This window comes from Oncorhynchus keta, chromosome 25, assembly GCF_023373465.1.
Source record: "Oncorhynchus keta strain PuntledgeMale-10-30-2019 chromosome 25, Oket_V2, whole genome shotgun sequence".
Lineage (NCBI taxonomy): Eukaryota > Metazoa > Chordata > Actinopteri > Salmoniformes > Salmonidae > Oncorhynchus > Oncorhynchus keta.
The window spans coordinates 12,982,804-13,000,175 of NC_068445.1; the positions used below are offsets into that span (position 1 = coordinate 12,982,804).

Genomic DNA, 17,372 nt, shown 5'->3' on the forward strand with positions numbered 1-17,372 from the left:
CCTAATGACAGTGTATCGCTGACAGGGCAAAGACGGACCGTCCCAACACACCTGCTTGTCTTGGCTCACACCACCCTCGTCCACTCCCACCCACCACCACTGCCCACCCAGACACATCCTTGACCTGTCTGTCCCACTGTCCCGGCCACAGTCCAGACAGTATTTAGGTGGACAGTTCACAGTGGGCCCTTGCCTAACCTGGTCTATATCCAACTCCATAGGAACAACCATAGGAGCTGGCTATCAAACATGAACATATCTATTGTGACCATGCTAGCCATGGCCTGTTTATCCTGGGCTGTCAAGAAGCAGCACCCAGAGAGCTGCCCCCTGCTATGGGATGAGCAATAGCAGCGTAATACCTGACCAGCGGACGCTAGGAACCAGCCATGGAAGCTCATTATCTCATCTGTAACACTGATGCAAACTCAATGGAGATGATGAGACCACACACACATAGATTCTATGATAGCTCTACCCTGGCTTACTCGTGTAGTGACTTTGCTAACACCACACAATACCACCAAATCAGGTGGAACTGTGTTGAAGTACAAATTAACAACTGTGTTGAAGTACAAGTGATCCCAGGATCCTCAATGCCAGCTCGTCTTTGCTTGTATACTGAGAGGACAGGCGTGTGTCCCTGGAATGACCTCTGAACCTTCTCCTCCTCATAACATCCCCACTTTTGCCCAGCCACTGTGATTCACGTGTGAATGGACCATATTTGACTGGAGAATATGATGTATTAATGTGCAGTGATTTATGACCCTCAATGAGGTGCTGTTGTGCTATCTGGTATAATGACTACAGGGCAGACGTCCAATCAGCAATAATTAAGATACAGACTGAATTTTTTAAAAAGTGCTGTTTATTTGCAGAGATAGTGATATGACCCACTCACAGTAGATAATGGTGGGGGATGATGATGGTGGTGTGTGTGGGGGTTCTAGGTATATTGGCAGTATGGTGTAAAATTTTATTCAAGTATTCAATCTTCCTTTTATGGGAAGGATGTACTGTTAAAGAAATGCTCTTAAAGGAATATCCAGCACAGCTTATTAGCAACATCAATTAGCAGTCCTGTTCTCTTCCGTTATCAGCAGTCTTCTTTGACACTTCCCCCAACTATAGCCCGTCTTGTAGAACTACACCCCGGTCCCTCTGAGAGTACCCCTGCTGCTCTCCTCTTTGACTGGCTTCATTTTGTATACTGGGCTACCATATATCCCTTCACTTTTTTTTGCCTAGCCACTGATTGATAATCCCTGCTTGTCCAAGTGTGAGAGATCCCTTACTGTAATCTCTGCACTTTGATCATGGAAAGTTAAAAGGATATATGGAAAAGAGGCTGATGAAGGGATTTCTGTGACAGTGGGTCCATGTGAAAAGCACTGTTTTAAGTCGTTCTGTTTGTCTAAGAAGAGCTCTGCTCTTAAGTGTGATGTCCCATGTGACTGATGCAATATCTCCAGTGTGGGTGTAACAGTGAACACAGACACACAGGAGGCTCAGTCGACTGTAAACGGTCCTGGGGAAGAAATGGTTCAATCAATTATCTTTGACCGAGTGTTTCTGATGAAACTTCAGATATGTCAAATGGTTATGGAAGTCTTTTCACAAATTGCTCATTTTTGACAGTTGTGTTTCTGTGGCCTGTTTCGACTTGGCTGTTTAGTCTCAGTGGTGTCTGTTGAAGTGTAAACGTCTGTGGTTAGGCTCTCTGAAAAGTCAGTTCAGTCTGTGCCCGTGTTGAAGAAAGGATATGATCGCGATCCACACAGGTGCAGAAAGACGAGCGCATGAAAGCTGCGGGAGAAAAGTTTGTGCAGCAAAGCAGCGATTTTCCCTCCTTGGAGTTTTGAAAGGCTGGTGTGTGTGTGTGTGTGCAAGAGTGTGTGTGTGTGTGTGTGTGTGCATATCTCTACATCCTCCCTCCCTCCTTGTCAGGTGGCTCCCCTGAGCCCCTCTCTCTGTGCTTTGGCACTAGAAGTCACCTCCTTTGGTGTGCGGCAGGCAGGTACACAACAGGAGCAGCTCTCCCTCTCAGAGCTGTTGAACTTTTCGGGAAGGGAAGAAAGGGAACGGGAAGATTAAAAACAGCCCTGTGATGTGGAGTGCCGAGTCGCCTCCTGAGAATTCCTGGCATAATAATTTAAATGATCAAATGACACAGAGGAGACTTGTTAGCAGAGAAACAGCCTCCTAGTTGGCCCCATGGGGCCCAGGCTGCCGCACATGCATTGCAAAACAGCTCCTCTGTTGTGCTAAAGAATCAGTCTTCTTTTTCTCTTCTTTTCAGGAGCAGACTTTTTCCAGACTTTGTTGGATTTGTTTAGGTGTATATTTGGGACTGAAGTGCGCGTCATATTCTACTGCAGTCTATGCGGCTTTTTTTTTTACATTCATTTACTGGTGATGAGTTCCATTGGATTTGATCTTAGTAGTTTAGTCTATTCATGTCATTAGGGCCAGCCAGCCTGTGAGATTTCTAAGGCGTTTCATTGGAGTGAATTCTAGAGTCCCTCTTTGAAACAATTTCTCAGTCTCCTACTCTTGGTGCTGTTGTGCAGGAGAGCATATGATAACTGTACTGTCTCGTGCAGAAAATGGTATAGTATATTATTCTTTTAATATACCATTTAAAAAGTTCCTTTTCAACATCCTGACATCAGTTGTATAACAGGAGACATAATTTGACATCAGCAACAAGATAATTGTGATATCTCATTATATTTGATCAAATAGATAGGCAATGAAATTCACTTGACTGAAGTGTTGAACTTTTGACTTTACTAATCCACTCCAGCATTTGAATTACCACTCAATATTATGGCTGTGTGGTTGTTTTGCATGGAGTGGTTCATAGAAAAATTAAACATTTCTCTCCATCTTGTTTGTCTTTTTGCTCTCAGACCCAGTTCCCGTTCTTGAGGCCACACACACCCTGGAGGAGAGGCTGCAGCAGCTGCAGAGTTCGGCCCCAAACAGCGAGGCCCTGGTCAGGGAGATCAGCGGGCACTGGAAGAGACACCTGGAGTGCCTTGACAAGCCAGGTCAACTTTGCATGTTGTGTTATTTATTTTTGTTCAGTATACCTTCTACTTTTTAGCTACTTTGCAACTACTTAGCATGTTAACTAACCCTTCCTCTTAACCTAACCCTTTTAGCTAACCCTTGCCCTAACTCTTTAACATAACTTCTAACCTTAACCCTAATCTCTAGCCTAGCTAACTTTAGACAGCTAGCAAACGTTAGCCACCTATCCATCTAGCTAGAATTCTTTACATGTTGCACGTTTTGCCAATTCGTAACATATAATATGAATTGTAATTATTAACATATCATATTTAATGGGTGATGGATATCCACAAATTAATACATACCATATGAAAGGTAACATATCATACTAAATGGAGTGTCGTGGTTTACGTACAAAATAATAAGAAATGCTCTGAGACCAGGTTGCAGCCACAGCCCTGACCACAGAATGGGCCCAGGCCTAGCTCACTGCTGCTCGATTGTTCAAAATTTCAATTTCAAAGAAAGAAAATTGAATAAACTATTTTTGTTCTACAAACAATCCACTTTCATCCACACACGGATGTCTCTGTTCCATGTAGTCTCTGTGGCCTCTCACCTCAGATGATCACAGCACTCATCTGTACTCTGCTCCCTATCCACAGGAGACACAGAGGAGGACCCAGCAGCAGCAGAGTCAGAACCTGGGGAGGCATCGAGCTGGACAGCTGGTGTGATGACTCCAAACAGCAAACAGGCCCTCAGAGTCACAGGCTCACCTCAGCAGAACCACCAGGGCCAGAACCAGACAGAAGGGTTAGAAACACAGGCTTGGTCCTTGCTTCCCTCACAACCTTGTGAACATGATATGATGTGTACATGATATAAGCAAAAAAGAGGAAAGCCCCCAGCCCGTCAGTCATACTGCACAATGACAATAGACCTGGATGTAATCACATTTAAACCTCAATCTAATGAGTGGAAACAGAATGTAATACAGTATGTGTGCTGTATGCCTGAGAGTATGTAAGCATGGTCATCTTTGACATTGCGTCTCTCTTCTCATAGGGAAGCCGAAGACACAGATGCCACTCTGGCCGACAGACTGGGTGAGGCCGAGGAGAGGATCAAAGTGCTGCATTCATGTGAGTGTTTTGTCCGGTGGTCCTTTCTGGACACAGTGAGGTGAAAGGTCATCACGACTAATCCTGTTCCTTTATCTCTCTAGCTCTGAGCACAGCCCAGACTGATCTTCTGGACCTGCGGTGTAAATACGACCAGGAGAAGGCCAACAAGTAAGAGCCTGCTTATATCTCCACTGTCTCTCAACTCCTCTGTTCATGTAACCCACTCAGCCTATGTCCATACTGTGGTCACTGCTTGTTCTCTAACATGTTCCCTAACCATCATTTACTCTACTCATGATCTCTCCATCTATACTAATGCAGGTCCCTACTGCAGGTCCCTACTGCAGGCCCCCTACTGCAGGTCCCTACTCAGGTCCCTACTACAGGTCCCTACTGCAGGTCCCTACTGCAGATCCCTACTGCAGGTCTCTAGTCAGGTCCCTACTGCAGGACCCTAGTCAGGTCCCTAGTCAGGTCCCTACTGCAGGTCCCTACTGCAGGTCCCTACTGCAGGTCCTTACTCAGGTCCCTACGGCAGGTCCCTAGTCAGGTCCCTAGTCAGGTCCCTGCTGCAGGGCCCTACTGCAGGTCCTTACTCAGGTCCCTACTGCAGGTCCCTAGTCAGTTCCCTACTGCAGGTCCCTATTGCAGGTCTCTTGGCAGATCCCTACTGCAGGACCCTACTGCAGGGCCCTACTGCAGATCCCTACTGCAGGTCCTTACTCAAGTCCCTACTGCAGGTCCCTACTTCAGGTCCCTACTCAGGTCCCTACTACAGGTCCCTACTGCAGTTCCCTACTGCAGGTCCTTACTCAGGTCCCTACTGCAGGTCCCTAGTCAGTTCCCTACTGCAGGTCCCTATTGCAGGTCTCTTGGCAGATCCCTACTGCAGGACCCTACTGCAGGGCCCTACTGCAGATCCCTACTGCAGGTCCTTACTCAAGTCCCTACTGCAGGTCCCTACTGCAGGTCCCTACTCAGGTCCCTACTACAGGTCCCTACTGCAGTTCCCTACTGCAGATCCCTACTGCAGGTCCCTAGTCAGGTCCCTACTGCAGGTCCCTAGTCAGGTCCCTAGTCAGGTCCCTGCTGCAGGGCCCTACTGCAGGTCCTTACTCAGGTCCCTACTGCAGGTCCTTACTCAGGTCCCTACTGCAGGGCCCTACTGCAGGTCCCTAATGCAGGTCCTTACTCGGGTCCCTAATTCAGGTCCCTAATGCAGGTCCCTAATACATGTCCCCACTGCAGGTCCCTAGTCAGGTCCCCACTGCCGGTCCCTAGTCAGGTCCCTAGTCAGGTCCCTAGTCATGTCCCCACTGCCGGTCCCTAGTCAGGTCCCTAGTCATGTCCCCACTGCCGGTCCCTAGTCAGGTCCCTAGTCAGGTCCCCACTGCCGGTCCCTAGTCAGGTCCCTAGTCATGTCCCCACTGCAGGTCCCTAGTCAGGTCCCCACTGCCGGTCCCTAGTCAGGTCCCTAGTCAGGTCCCTAGTCATGTCCCCACTGCCGGTCCCTAGTCAGGTCCCTAGTCATGTCCCCACTGCCGGTCCCTAGTCAGGTCCCTAGTCAGGTCCCTAGTCAGGTCCCTAGTCATGTCCCCACTGCCGGTCCCTAGTCAGGTCCCTAGTCAGGTCCCCACTGCCGGTCCCTAGTCAGGTCCCTAGTCAGGTCCCCACTGCCGGTCCCTAGTCAGGTCCCTAGTCAGGTCCCCACTGCCGGTCCCTAGTCAGGTCCCTAGTCATGTCCCCACTGCAGGTCCCTAGTCAGGTCCCCACTGCCGGTCCCTAGTCAGGTCCCTAGTCAGGTCCCTAGTCATGTCCCCACTGCCGGTCCCTAGTCAGGTCCCTAGTCAGGTCCCTAGTCAGGTCCCCACTGCCGGTCCCTAGTCAGGTCCCTAGTCATGTCCCCACTGCCGGTCCCTAGTCAGGTCCCCACTGCCGGTCCCTAGTCAGGTCCCTAGTCATGTCCCCACTGCAGGTCCCTACTTAGGTCTCTAATGCACGTTCCTAATGCAGGTCCCTACTGCAGGTCCTTACTCAGATCCCTACTGCAGGTCCCTAATGCCGGTCCCTAATGGAGGTCCCTAATGCAGGTCTCTAATGCATGTCCCCACTGCAGGTCCCTACTCAGCACCACCTATGCATACACCACTATGCTCAGCCTTCTCTCTTTAGCCATGCTTGCTCTACCCTAATTCACACATGGTCACTCTCCACTGGAATGTACCCATGTCCAGTCTGAACATTCAGAATGCCATTGTAAAAACAGCCCTGTGCTGCAACGGAAATTACACCCTATTCCCTATATAGTTCACTAATTTTGACCAGAGCCCTATGCGTGTAGTGCACTATATAGGGAATAGGGTGCCATTTCGGATGTTACTGTGGTGTGACTCACCGACTAATGCAGGTGGATGGATGGGAGAGCTCTGTGTTGGCCTCCTCTGTCTGACAGCCAGGGCCTTGCCTTGCCAGGCCTCAAGAAGAATGGCTTCATTTAAAGATTGCTTCAGAAAACACTCTACCTTGTCCTGGATCTGTGAGCGCTATGAATCCAGCTCAACGGTTGAAATGAATGTGAAGTTGTATGAAGGATGTCGATAGACATTCAAAGTAAACACTCCTTTGTTTGGGTAGTGCTGCGGACGGAGCACAGTGAGCCGGTGCTAATGGATTTTCTCCCAGGCTTAATCCATGGTGCAATTGAACTGTAGTTTCCAGACCCACCGCCATCCATTCTGCTGGATTTGAAGAATTTTCCGTTCGACTCCCCTTTCATGTTCAGCAGCTGTTCACAGTGACGGCTCGTTAGCTCTCTGTGAGGGGAGAGAGGAAGGATGGTTGTGCGTTGGTGTTAGGGCCACTGGGCCAGTGCTTCGTTTGTGAATGGCTCGGCTTGTAGTTAGTGAATATGAGGAATACATCCTATATGGGTTGTCCGATGAGTGGGTGTTGTCCTCAGCTGCCTGTGATAGGCTAATAGAAACACTAAACACCCCCCTGGTCCCTTATCACCACTACATCTCAGTACTCATCTCCGTGGCTCTGTGTAGCTTACTTCACCTCCTAATTACTCTGATTGACTTTTTCCTTGATGTTAATAATAAAGGTGATTTGGCTGTTTTGAGTATCTGAACAGGTAATCAATACAAATCATTTTTTCCATACTGCTCAAGTTCATTAAATCTGGATATGACACCTGTTACCTTTTTCTGTCAGTGTGGTTCCATCCATCCTGGGCTTATTGATGTGGCCTGGACTCTGCCCAGAGCTTCTGGACTGTATTGCACACCACACCACTACTAATTAATATAGAGAACTATTGATTTATTTGAATTTTTAATGGGTCTGGTTTTACTATTGTTTCACCCCCCCATTCCCCCCCAAAAGCAATGCTCTGTGACTATTCAGAATGGGTTATAAGTCATGCAGTTAAGTTGTTTGTGTCATTAATCTTCCTCAAACAAGCACATAATAACCAGCAGTGAGATGAAGGGCACTGTGGGTGCAGACGGAGGTGAGGAAGAACATGGTTTGTTTGGAAATAGTTTGTTTGATAGTGAACAATATCGCTGCTCTCAAAACACATTTAGTGAAACGGAAAGGGGTTTCTTTGTCCTGAAAACTTCAGAAATCTTTGCATATTTTAATCAATTTCACAGTTCTCGTTAATTTATCTTTCTCCACATTTTGAAAATCAACTCCCATGTGTCTAAAAAGAAACTTTTGAACTTCAAACAAACCTCATGAATAATCTGTCTATTTATATTGGTCTTCTCTGATTGTTAGATGGATGGAGGCATGTAGGAATGAAATCTCCAAAGAAAAGTATTGTATTGATCAGACATGCAGTCCGTTTCTGTCTGGTTTTGGTTGTATTGTAGTGAGCTATGTGAGGAATGATGCTTTGTTTATGTTGTGTGTGATTTCGTGTGAATCGTTTCAGAAAAGTGTGTAAGGGGTCTGATAACGAGTTGATGTGATTATGCCCTCGAAGCCGGTGTTTGGAGGATATATTGGCACGGTGTTGTTAGGCCCTAGACAGTGGATTGCGCAGTGAGATGGAACATTAAATGGGCATTTCAACATCATGGGCTTAGCCGGTGGTCATTTGTGGGCTAGACACCGGCTGGAACGTGGTTTTAACCAATCAGTATCCAGGATTAGACACACCCATTGTATAATTAAGTGATAATGCCCTCGAAGTCGGTGTTTGGAGGATATATTGGCACGGGAGATCTGGCAAACTGTGACAATATATCCTCCAAACACTGGTTTCGAGGGCATTATCACTTTTGGTCAATGGGTTACCAACCAATTCAAATAATGATTGACATTTTTAAAAACTATTATTATTATTATAAATTATTTTGATTAATTTATTTCTACAGTTTAATCTTTCCACGAGATATAGTCCCGACACAAATCTAGGGTTGCTACCCAAGCCGGCTAGTTGTTCATTCTGTCGGTTAAGTTGCCAGAGATGCAACCCAGTCGTGAAGTATTTTTATTCTGTATCTATGGACGTGACCCAGTCGTTAGTTAATGTTTCGTTCTTATCCCCTTTCTTGCTAGCTAGTCAACTTGGGCTAACACAGTCACGTCAAACAGTGCAGCCAGGATAACAGAAAAGTAGCTGCATTTTCATTTGTTTATGCTATTTCCTAATGACATTAACAGAACAATGAGCTAGCTAGTGATGCGGGATTTCGCCTGGTATAGAAAATGGGCCCTCTCGCCAGGACACTGTTCAGAGAACCTAGCCATCTACATAGCTAACACAATCCCTTCAAATGCTGGAAAGACAGCAAACTAGCTGCATTTCATTTAGTTAGACCTGTTTTTTATTGTCATTTCTTTGTATATATCCATAAAACTTATGCTGATTCATGATTTGGAGAAAAGCTGCCTGCCCGTCTGTCTCGTCCCAACTCTTGACACATTCATTCCTATGGGACAGCTGGAGATCAAATTTGAATATTGAAACAATGTTGCAAATGTTGGAGACAGACAGCAAGGTTTATACAAAGCTCTGCTGTTGAAAACCAAACGCTCATCTAAACGAAAGGGGAAATTATGTCTAGATGCTTTTTTACAGTGGAGATCAAGTTTATATGTTGCCTGGTTGGGCTGATGAGACAGTGGATTGCAGGGTGAGATGAAATAGTAACTAGCCATTTCAACGTCATATCCTTAGCCGGTGGTAACATGTGAAATAGACACCGGCTGGAACGCGGTTTTAACCAATCAGCATCCAGGATTAGACCCACCCGTTGTATAATTAAGCAATAAGGCACGAGGAGGTGTGGTACAGTATATGGCCAATATACCACACATTCTTAGAACGACACAAAGCGGAGTGCCTGGATACAGCCCTTAGCCATGGTATATTGGCCATATTCCACAAACCTCCAAGGTGCCTTATTGGTATAAACTGGTTACCAACATAATTAGAGCTGTAAAAATAAATGTTTTGTCATACCCATGGTATACGGTCTGATATACCATGACTGTCAGTCAATCAGCATTCAGGGCTCGACCCACCCAGTTTATAATGTATTATAGACTCATGTTATATGTATTGCGTATTGTGCTGTATGGTGTTGCCCTACATTGAGGTCAGACGTCAAGGAGGGTGTATAAATCATGCTAGACTAGGCGATTGCCCCCTCCGTAACCCACAGGCTGGTTCTGTTTGTGTTCCAGGGCAGAGGAGGTCGGTGTGATCATGATGAATCTTGAGAAGGCAAACCAGGTGAGTGAAAAATGCCGTCCTGTTGGCAGCCCTCTGAATAAGATGCTTCTTCGTTAAGATAATCACTCCTGTAATCAAGCATCCTGTTTAATTAGACACCCTGCATTCTGCAGCACCCTTGCCTCTCCCTACCCTGCCTCCCCCCCCCTGAGCTCCTGTGATTAGAGGCAGTAAACCCTGGCCCCCGTTCTCGGGTGATCCACGGCACCACTGCAACACTCAGTAAAGGACAGGAGAGACTGCCAAGCGCGATTGATGCCGGAGTGCCGTGCGCTGGGGCTCGTACCTACCTCATTGCCTTAATTGCTTCCTTTCCTTCCTAGTGATTTCTCTTCTCTCTCTGTTTTCTCTTTCTCTCTCTCTCTCTCTCTCTCTCTCTCTCTCTCTCTCTCTCTCTCTCTCTCTCTCTCTCTCTCTCTCTCTTTCGAACCTTCTCTTTCTCCTCTCTCTCTTTCTCTCCACCAGCAGCCCTTAGTTAAATTTTCTCAAAATGAATCATTAATTAGCAGCCCGAGTGTGACGGAGCAGGTAAACAGTCTGGGAAGAAAGTACACTGACTAAACAGTCCTCTCAGGAATATCGAGTTGCAGTCTTCTGCCGGTGGTCCTCCTCTATTTATTTCGTTTCTGAAGGTCTGTCCTCAGAATCATCGGTCTGTGCTCTTCAGGACCAGTTCATCTATATATCTGCTGAGTGACTGACAGGTTGGTTGTGTCAGTGTTCTGTTGTGTGAGTTGTAATGCTGTGATGTTTGATTGTAGAAAGCAGAAATGGCCCAGAGGGAGGTGGAGAGGCTAAAGGAACAACTGGCCAGTCCTCGGAGCGCCACCCCAGGGAGCTGCCATCCACCAGAGGGCACTAGTGGGGTGAGACGAGACCACATCCTCTTCTGTTCAGATCAATGTGTTCCTCAATCCCCCCCCCCCTCCTTCAAATTCATTGAAGCTTCACATCATGGATCTTTTAAGTGTGGGAATTCTGGACGGTATAATTTTAGCCGTTTTCAAAAGGAATTCTCAAATTCTCAAAAGGAATTTATTTACCCTTCAGTGTCTTTGACTCCTTTTGACTTTCACACCCTGTCTTTCTTTCTTCCACTTAGGAGAGGGGTGATGTGTTGCCATCCAAGCTGGAGGCTAAGCTGATGGCTAAAGACCGAGAGATCCTCAGGCTACTGGAAAACGTACAGAGACTACAGTTCGCACTACAGGAAGTCCAAAACATCTCAGCCAATCAGATCATTGAGCTGGAAAGTCAGCTGACCTATAAGACAGAAGCTATTGAGGTAAGTCCTACTGCACACACTCAAATGGCAAACGGTATGGACCCACCTTCTTGTCGGTGGAGTTTGCTGATATATGCTTCCTCTCTTTGACTGTTTCAGAGATTAGAAGCTAAACTGCAATCCCAGTTGGACTATGAAGAGATTAAAACAGAACTCCGGTGAGACAAACACCCATGGTGCTTGAGAAGAGACGACTAATCATATTACAATATCTTATATATAGAAACACAATATAACATTCTTACTGTTGTTTTTTTCCTCTTGTAGTATCTTGAAGGTAATGAAGCTGGCCTCAACGAATGGTAGCTCGTCCCAGGTGAGATATATATTGAAGTTTATTGCCTTGTTGTTCATAGCCCAGCATTAATCAAAATAGTTTGCTTCTTAACAAAACAGAACTTTCGTTTCCTATTAATGTTCCACTGCTGTCAGGGAAGAAAAAGTTTAGCAGTGCCATTGAATGCCTCAGTGAGCGTCATGCATTGTAAGGATATCTACAGCCACTATAATTGATTCATCGAAATTGAACAGCCTGTGTGTGTGTGTGTGTGTGTGTGTGTGTGTGTGTGTGTGTGTGTGTCTGTGTGTGTCTCTCTCTCTCTTATCTCGCTCTCTCTCTCTCTCTCTCTCTCTCTCTCTCTCTCTCTCTCTCTCTCTCTCTCTCTCTCTCTCTCTCTCTCTCTCTCTCTCTCTCACCAGGACACTGCAGAGGCTTTTTTGCGGGACAAAGAGGCCTTTCTTCCCTCTCCCAAGTACCTGATGGATAAGGCCAGAATCTTACACAACAATGGTGAGGCAACAGTATCTATGCCTATGAAATCTAATTGTAGTTCTTGAAAGCTGTTTGTATTGTACTGTGTTGGCTCTATGCAGCTGTATACTCCAGTGGGTGTGAAAGTGCTGCTAATCTGAGTGTGACTCTGTGTCTGCAGATGAGGACCGATCGGAGGAGTCAGGCAGGGAGTCAGACAGGGAGTGGGGCAGGCCCTCAGGGTCCTTCTCCTCAGTCTCCCAAGTGGATGAGCGTACCTCTGCCAGCCCTGGACCCCCCACAATGGACGTCTCCTCCTCTAGCCACGACCTCCCCCGCCCCTTCTCTGTGTCCCCCTGCTCAAGGGACAGGCTGTCTGCGGACCACGTCGTCCACAAGCAGCTCCTCTCCTCCCCACTCTTTAAGAAGGAATCCGGCAGCCCCCTCATGGCCTTTCCCACCGCCCTGTATGCAGCCAAAGTCACCCTAATGTCAGCCAATCAGGGACCTGCAGGGGCCGGCGGCATCGAGGCCGGCCTGCCCAGTGACCAATCGGAAAGCGGGAGCTCCACTGCGGGTGATGACGACCAGTTAGAGACAGCAGAGATTGCCTTCCAGGTCAAAGAGCAGCTGCTGAAGCACAACATTGGCCAGCGTGTGTTTGGTCACTATGTGCTGGGCCTATCACAGGGCTCGGTCAGTGAGATACTGGCCCGACCCAAGCCCTGGAGGAAGCTGACAGTGAAAGGCAAGGAGCCCTTCATCAAGATGAAACAGTTCCTGTCTGACGATCAGAACATCTTGGCCCTCAGGACCATCCAGGTCCGACAGAGAGGTGAGTGGACTGGACAGTTGTCACTCCAGCAGAATACTCAGCAGGGTCGGTCCTGGGCGGTCCCTGAATGGGAGACCAGATGCTGCTGGAAGTGGTGTTGGAGGACCAGTAAGGGGCAGTCTTTCCTCTGGTCTAAGGTGATCCCAATGCCCCATGGCAGTGAAGGGGACATTGCCCTGCGTAGGGTGTCGTCTTTCGGATGTGACGTTAAATGGGTGTCCTGACTCTCTGTGGTCATTAAAAATCCTATGCCACTCATCTAAAGAGTAGGGGTGTTAACCCCTCATAGCTAAATTCCCAACCTGGCCCCATTCCATCATGGCCACCTAATCATCCCCCTAATTGGCATAGATCATCTCTCCACCTCTCCACAAAAAGGGTTGCCATGCATCACCCAAGTGGATGCTACACATTGGTGGTGGATGAGGTGAGTTTCCCCCTACTATGTAAAGTGCTCTGAGTAAAATGAAATAATATCAGGCATTAATCTGCTGTACATGCATTTAATGTGCTAAAGCAGAAGGTTGTGTGTTGCGGTAGCAGTATTTGTATTTGAGGATTTTATTAGTGCTGTGGGATAGAGCAGAGTTGGCCGCTCTGTCTCTCTGATGAGTTTTGAAAGGTTGGTGGTTTAGTTTCTGGGCCTCTCTGCATTTAAACCGTTTAATCTCCCTGGGCTGCACTTTTAACTTCTTCATTTGCATTTGACATTTTAGTCATTTAGCAGAGACTCTTACCCAGAGCGACTTTAGTGCATTCATCTTCAGATAGCTAGGTGAGACAGCCACATATCACAGTCCAAGTAAGTACATTTTTCCACTAAAGTAGCTATCACCAAAATCAGAGCTAGTAAGGCGGTAAGAACGCTAAGTGCGAGTGTTAGGCCTCTGGGGGGGGGGATTATTTAAGATACTCTGCTGTCCTAGCTTCAGGGGGAGGCTGGTTCCACCATTGGGGTGCCAGGACAGAGGAGAGCTTGGACTGGACAAGGCAGAAGCTTCCCTCCCATAGGGATGCGAGGGCCAAGAGAACAGAGGTGGCTTCCTCTCCCATGTTTCTTGTGTTACTTTTAAACTTTGTTTTCTTCCCAGATTTCAGAGCTTTTGAAAGTTGAGCTTGCCGTATACCGCAACCTCAGACGCCAACATCTCAAAGGCAGCCATTGATCTTCCAGTCGAAAGCAAAGCCTTGGAACTGCTCTCTGATCAGCCATCCCACTCACTCGCTCTCTCTCCCCCCTCCTTTTCTCTCACTCTCTGTTACCCTCTCTGTGGTAGGGAGCATCACTCCTCGCATCCGAACTCCTGAAACTGGGTCAGACGACGCCATCAAAAATATCTTGGAGCAGGCCAAGAAGGAGATCCAGTCCCAGAGAGGAGGTGTGTCTGGAACAGGTTATGCATCTACTCTTTATTCAACTGTGCTAGGTCAGGTGACATTTTTATTTATCATTATTTTTGGTTTGTACATTTTGAGAGCAATTTTCATTGATGGCAGTTGACGTTGTTGAAGTTGGTGTGGACTGTGTATTCGTAGAGTTCTCTGTAACGGTTTGCGTGTGTTTGTGTGTGCGTGCACAATCTGCAGGTGACATTAAGTCGTCCCTGGGCAGCCCCTCCGGCTTGAGCAGTAATGGGGCAGGCGGCAGCTCAGACGACACCATCAAGAACATCCTGGAGCAGGCCAGGAGGGAGATGCAGGCGCAGCAGCAGGCCCTGATGGAGATGGATGTCTGTGGCAGGGCCTCTGCCACCAGCGCTGGGCCCCAGGTGGAGCGCCTGGGGCTCCCTGAGCCTTCCAAGGTCCTGCCTTTACCCACCTTCATCAAACAGGAGGAGGGGGGCACTGTGACCGTGTGCATGGCCAACCCCATCAGCAGCCCCCAGACCCCCCACAGTGTCCTCTCCCCCGCCGCCTTTGTCCAGAACATCATCCGTAAAGTCAAGTCGGAGATCGGTGAGGCGGGGACTTACTTCGACCAGCACTGGTCTGTGGAGCGGGGGCCCATAGGCATGGTAGGTGGCGTAGGGGGCGGCAGCTCTCGGCCCTTCACCTCAGTGTCTCCCTCCCTGTCTTCCTCCTCGTCTTCGGGCCCCTCGGCCCTGCCCCGGCCCTGGCCCCGGCTGGAGAACGGAGAGTGTCTGCCCAACAGTGAGGAGGCATCTGCAGCCGAGGAGGACACTGGCTCGGGGATGGTACGGTCTGTGGAAGTAAAAGTGGAGTCGGACGTGTCAGTGAGTGGGGAGTCACCCGGCCCTGGTCGTGGCCTGTCCTATTACCCATCATACCTCCCCCGCACCCTGAAGCCCACCGTGCCGCCGCTGACGCCGGAGCAGTATGAGATGTACATGTACCATGAGGTGGACACCATCGAACTCACCCGGCAGGTCAAAGAGAAGCTGGCTAAGAACGGCATCTGTCAGAGGATCTTTGGTGAAAAGGTGTGTGTTCACCTCACTCCATGCTTCCTCTAAAAAGGATGACATATTTTGGATAAATTAATGTGTCCCAATAAGTTATTTGTGAGGCCTCTTTCTAAGCCAAAAATGATTAAGATGTATCATGTGAATATGAAACTGATTTTTAGCATGTGTAATCAAAGTTTGTTCTTCAATTCGTATAGATTGAGTGCTTCTGCCCTCTAGTGGTTGTAGATATTGACTTAAATGGGTCCTTAGTGAAGCTGATGTGCCAGTCAGCATTTTGTCATGTCTCGAACAGATACCAAAGAGGTACTGAAATTGTTGCATTTGCTCAGTAGGAATAACTTGATGTTTATCCTGTGTATCCTCTCTCCAGGTGCTGGGTCTGTCTCAGGGCAGTGTGAGTGACATGCTGTCTCGGCCCAAACCCTGGAGCAAGCTGACCCAGAAAGGCAGGGAACCCTTCATCCGCATGCAGCTGTGGCTGCTGGACCAGCTGGGCCAAGCACTCACCCAGCTTCCCAGCCAAAGCCTCTCTCGAGGTGGGCCACTACACATCACACACTGCAGCTTGGGCCTATTTATTTTATGCAAGTAATTATTTGTATACATATGGTCAATAAGAGTACGAGTGTCTTTTCTAGCTAATCAGCTGAATATAGAAGGTCTCTTTGCTTCTTTATCTGTTGTTCTGACTGATGATTTCACCCTCTGATGTTTTGTGACTACCGCCCATAGATAAAAGCCCAGTGACGGCCCAGTCGTCGCCCTCCCCACCCCCCAGCCCAGAGGAGAGCCACCCCAGCCCATTGGTGGAGCCCGTCAGCCATACCCTGGAGAGCAGCAAAGAGAACCAGCAGCCTGATGGCCTGGGCCTAATGCCCCCCCACCCAGAAGGAGGGAAATCCACCCCCAGTCTGCTGTCCCTCCACCAGCCCCACACCCCCCTGGGCATCCAGGAGCTGGTGGCAATGTCCCCAGAGCTGGACACATACGCCATCACCAAGAAGGTCAAGGAGGTGCTAACAGACAACAACCTAGGTGAGTGTAAGTTGTTGTCTCTGGATATGACTTTTGGGAATGAGTGTGGGATTTATGTTGTGGTGAGTTAATGGTATGTGTTGTGGTTTTCTCTGACCACCTGGTTAGGATAAAGGCTGGATCTACTAGGATAAAGGCCAGCAGACCTACTTTATGTGTACTCTGGTTGGAATACAGTTTGTCTGTCAATGTGTGTACTATCTTCCTGTGAAACTGGAGGGCGCGCAATTCAAATAAATAATCATAAATATTATGTATTTTAAACATTTAGGTAGATATAAGTGTCTTATGTCGGCTGAAAGCTTAAATTCTTGTTAATCTAACAGTAGCTATTACAGCGAAAACATGCCATGCAATTGTTTGAGGACAGCGCCCCACATCAAAATAGTTTTCCACCGGCACAGGTGTCATACATTCACATATAACAATTAAATATTCACATACATTTTTAAAATCTTCCTCTGATTTGTCATCCAAAGGGTTCCAGCATTAACATGTAGTGTCGTTTTGTTAGATAAAATCCTTCTTTATATCCCAAAAAGTCAGTTTAGTTGACGCCATCGATTAGATTAATGCACTCGTTCAACTTGCAGAGAAAGGAATCTGAAAATCTACCCCTAAACTTTGATTCAACAAGTCAAAATACATTTCTATTTACTCCTCAGATACCCTAAAATGTAATCAAACTATAATTTTTTTTCTGAAAGAAGTATGTTCAGTAGGAAACAGATTTTAGCAGGTGCGTAATGTCTTAATGGTGAGCGCAAACACAAATTTCCAAGTCCGTGTCCCTCTACTAAAACTGTTATTTCTTATTCGTTTTTTTTTACAAGCCTGAAACCTTGAACATAGACTGCTGACACCCTGTGGAAGCCATAGGAATTGCATCCAGGGAGCTAATTTTCAATATGACCCGTCTCTTGCATTTCTAAGAGGATGGTCTCTCTCAAAAAAATCTGGTTGTTTTTTCTTTAGATTCTCCCCTATCATATCTATTGTGTTATATTCCCCTACATTAGTTAAACATTCCTACAAACTTTGAAGTGTTTTCTTTCCAATGGTACCAATTATATGCAAATCCTGGCTTCAGGGCCTGAGCTACGGTAGTTTACTTTGGGCACGTCATTCAGGCAGGAA

General features: G+C 47.4%; 1 protein-coding gene across 6 annotated transcripts in view; it reads left to right on the forward strand.

The window, feature by feature from the left end:
- LOC118357843 (homeobox protein cut-like 2) overlaps positions 1–17,372 on the forward strand; it is a 125,350-nt gene that overhangs the window by 101,244 nt on the left and 6,734 nt on the right. For 3 of the 6 annotated variants that reach the window (XM_052478659.1, XM_052478660.1, XM_052478664.1), the window contains exons 5-19: positions 2,916–3,056; positions 3,687–3,837; positions 4,090–4,166; positions 4,250–4,316; positions 9,852–9,900; positions 10,662–10,766; positions 11,003–11,185; positions 11,285–11,343; positions 11,453–11,501; positions 11,885–11,975; positions 12,118–12,771; positions 14,049–14,198; positions 14,359–15,212; positions 15,571–15,736; positions 15,933–16,235. In XM_052478659.1, coding sequence (XP_052334619.1) covers positions 2,916–3,056; positions 3,687–3,837; positions 4,090–4,166; positions 4,250–4,316; positions 9,852–9,900; positions 10,662–10,766; positions 11,003–11,185; positions 11,285–11,343; positions 11,453–11,501; positions 11,885–11,975; positions 12,118–12,771; positions 14,049–14,198; positions 14,359–15,212; positions 15,571–15,736; positions 15,933–16,235 — 3,099 coding nt within the window. The remainder of the gene's footprint in view (positions 1–2,915; positions 3,057–3,686; positions 3,838–4,089; positions 4,167–4,249; positions 4,317–9,851; positions 9,901–10,661; positions 10,767–11,002; positions 11,186–11,284; positions 11,344–11,452; positions 11,502–11,884; positions 11,976–12,117; positions 12,772–14,048; positions 14,199–14,358; positions 15,213–15,570; positions 15,737–15,932; positions 16,236–17,372) is intronic. The other 3 variants (XM_052478663.1, XM_052478665.1, XM_052478661.1) reach the window with 2 other exon arrangements.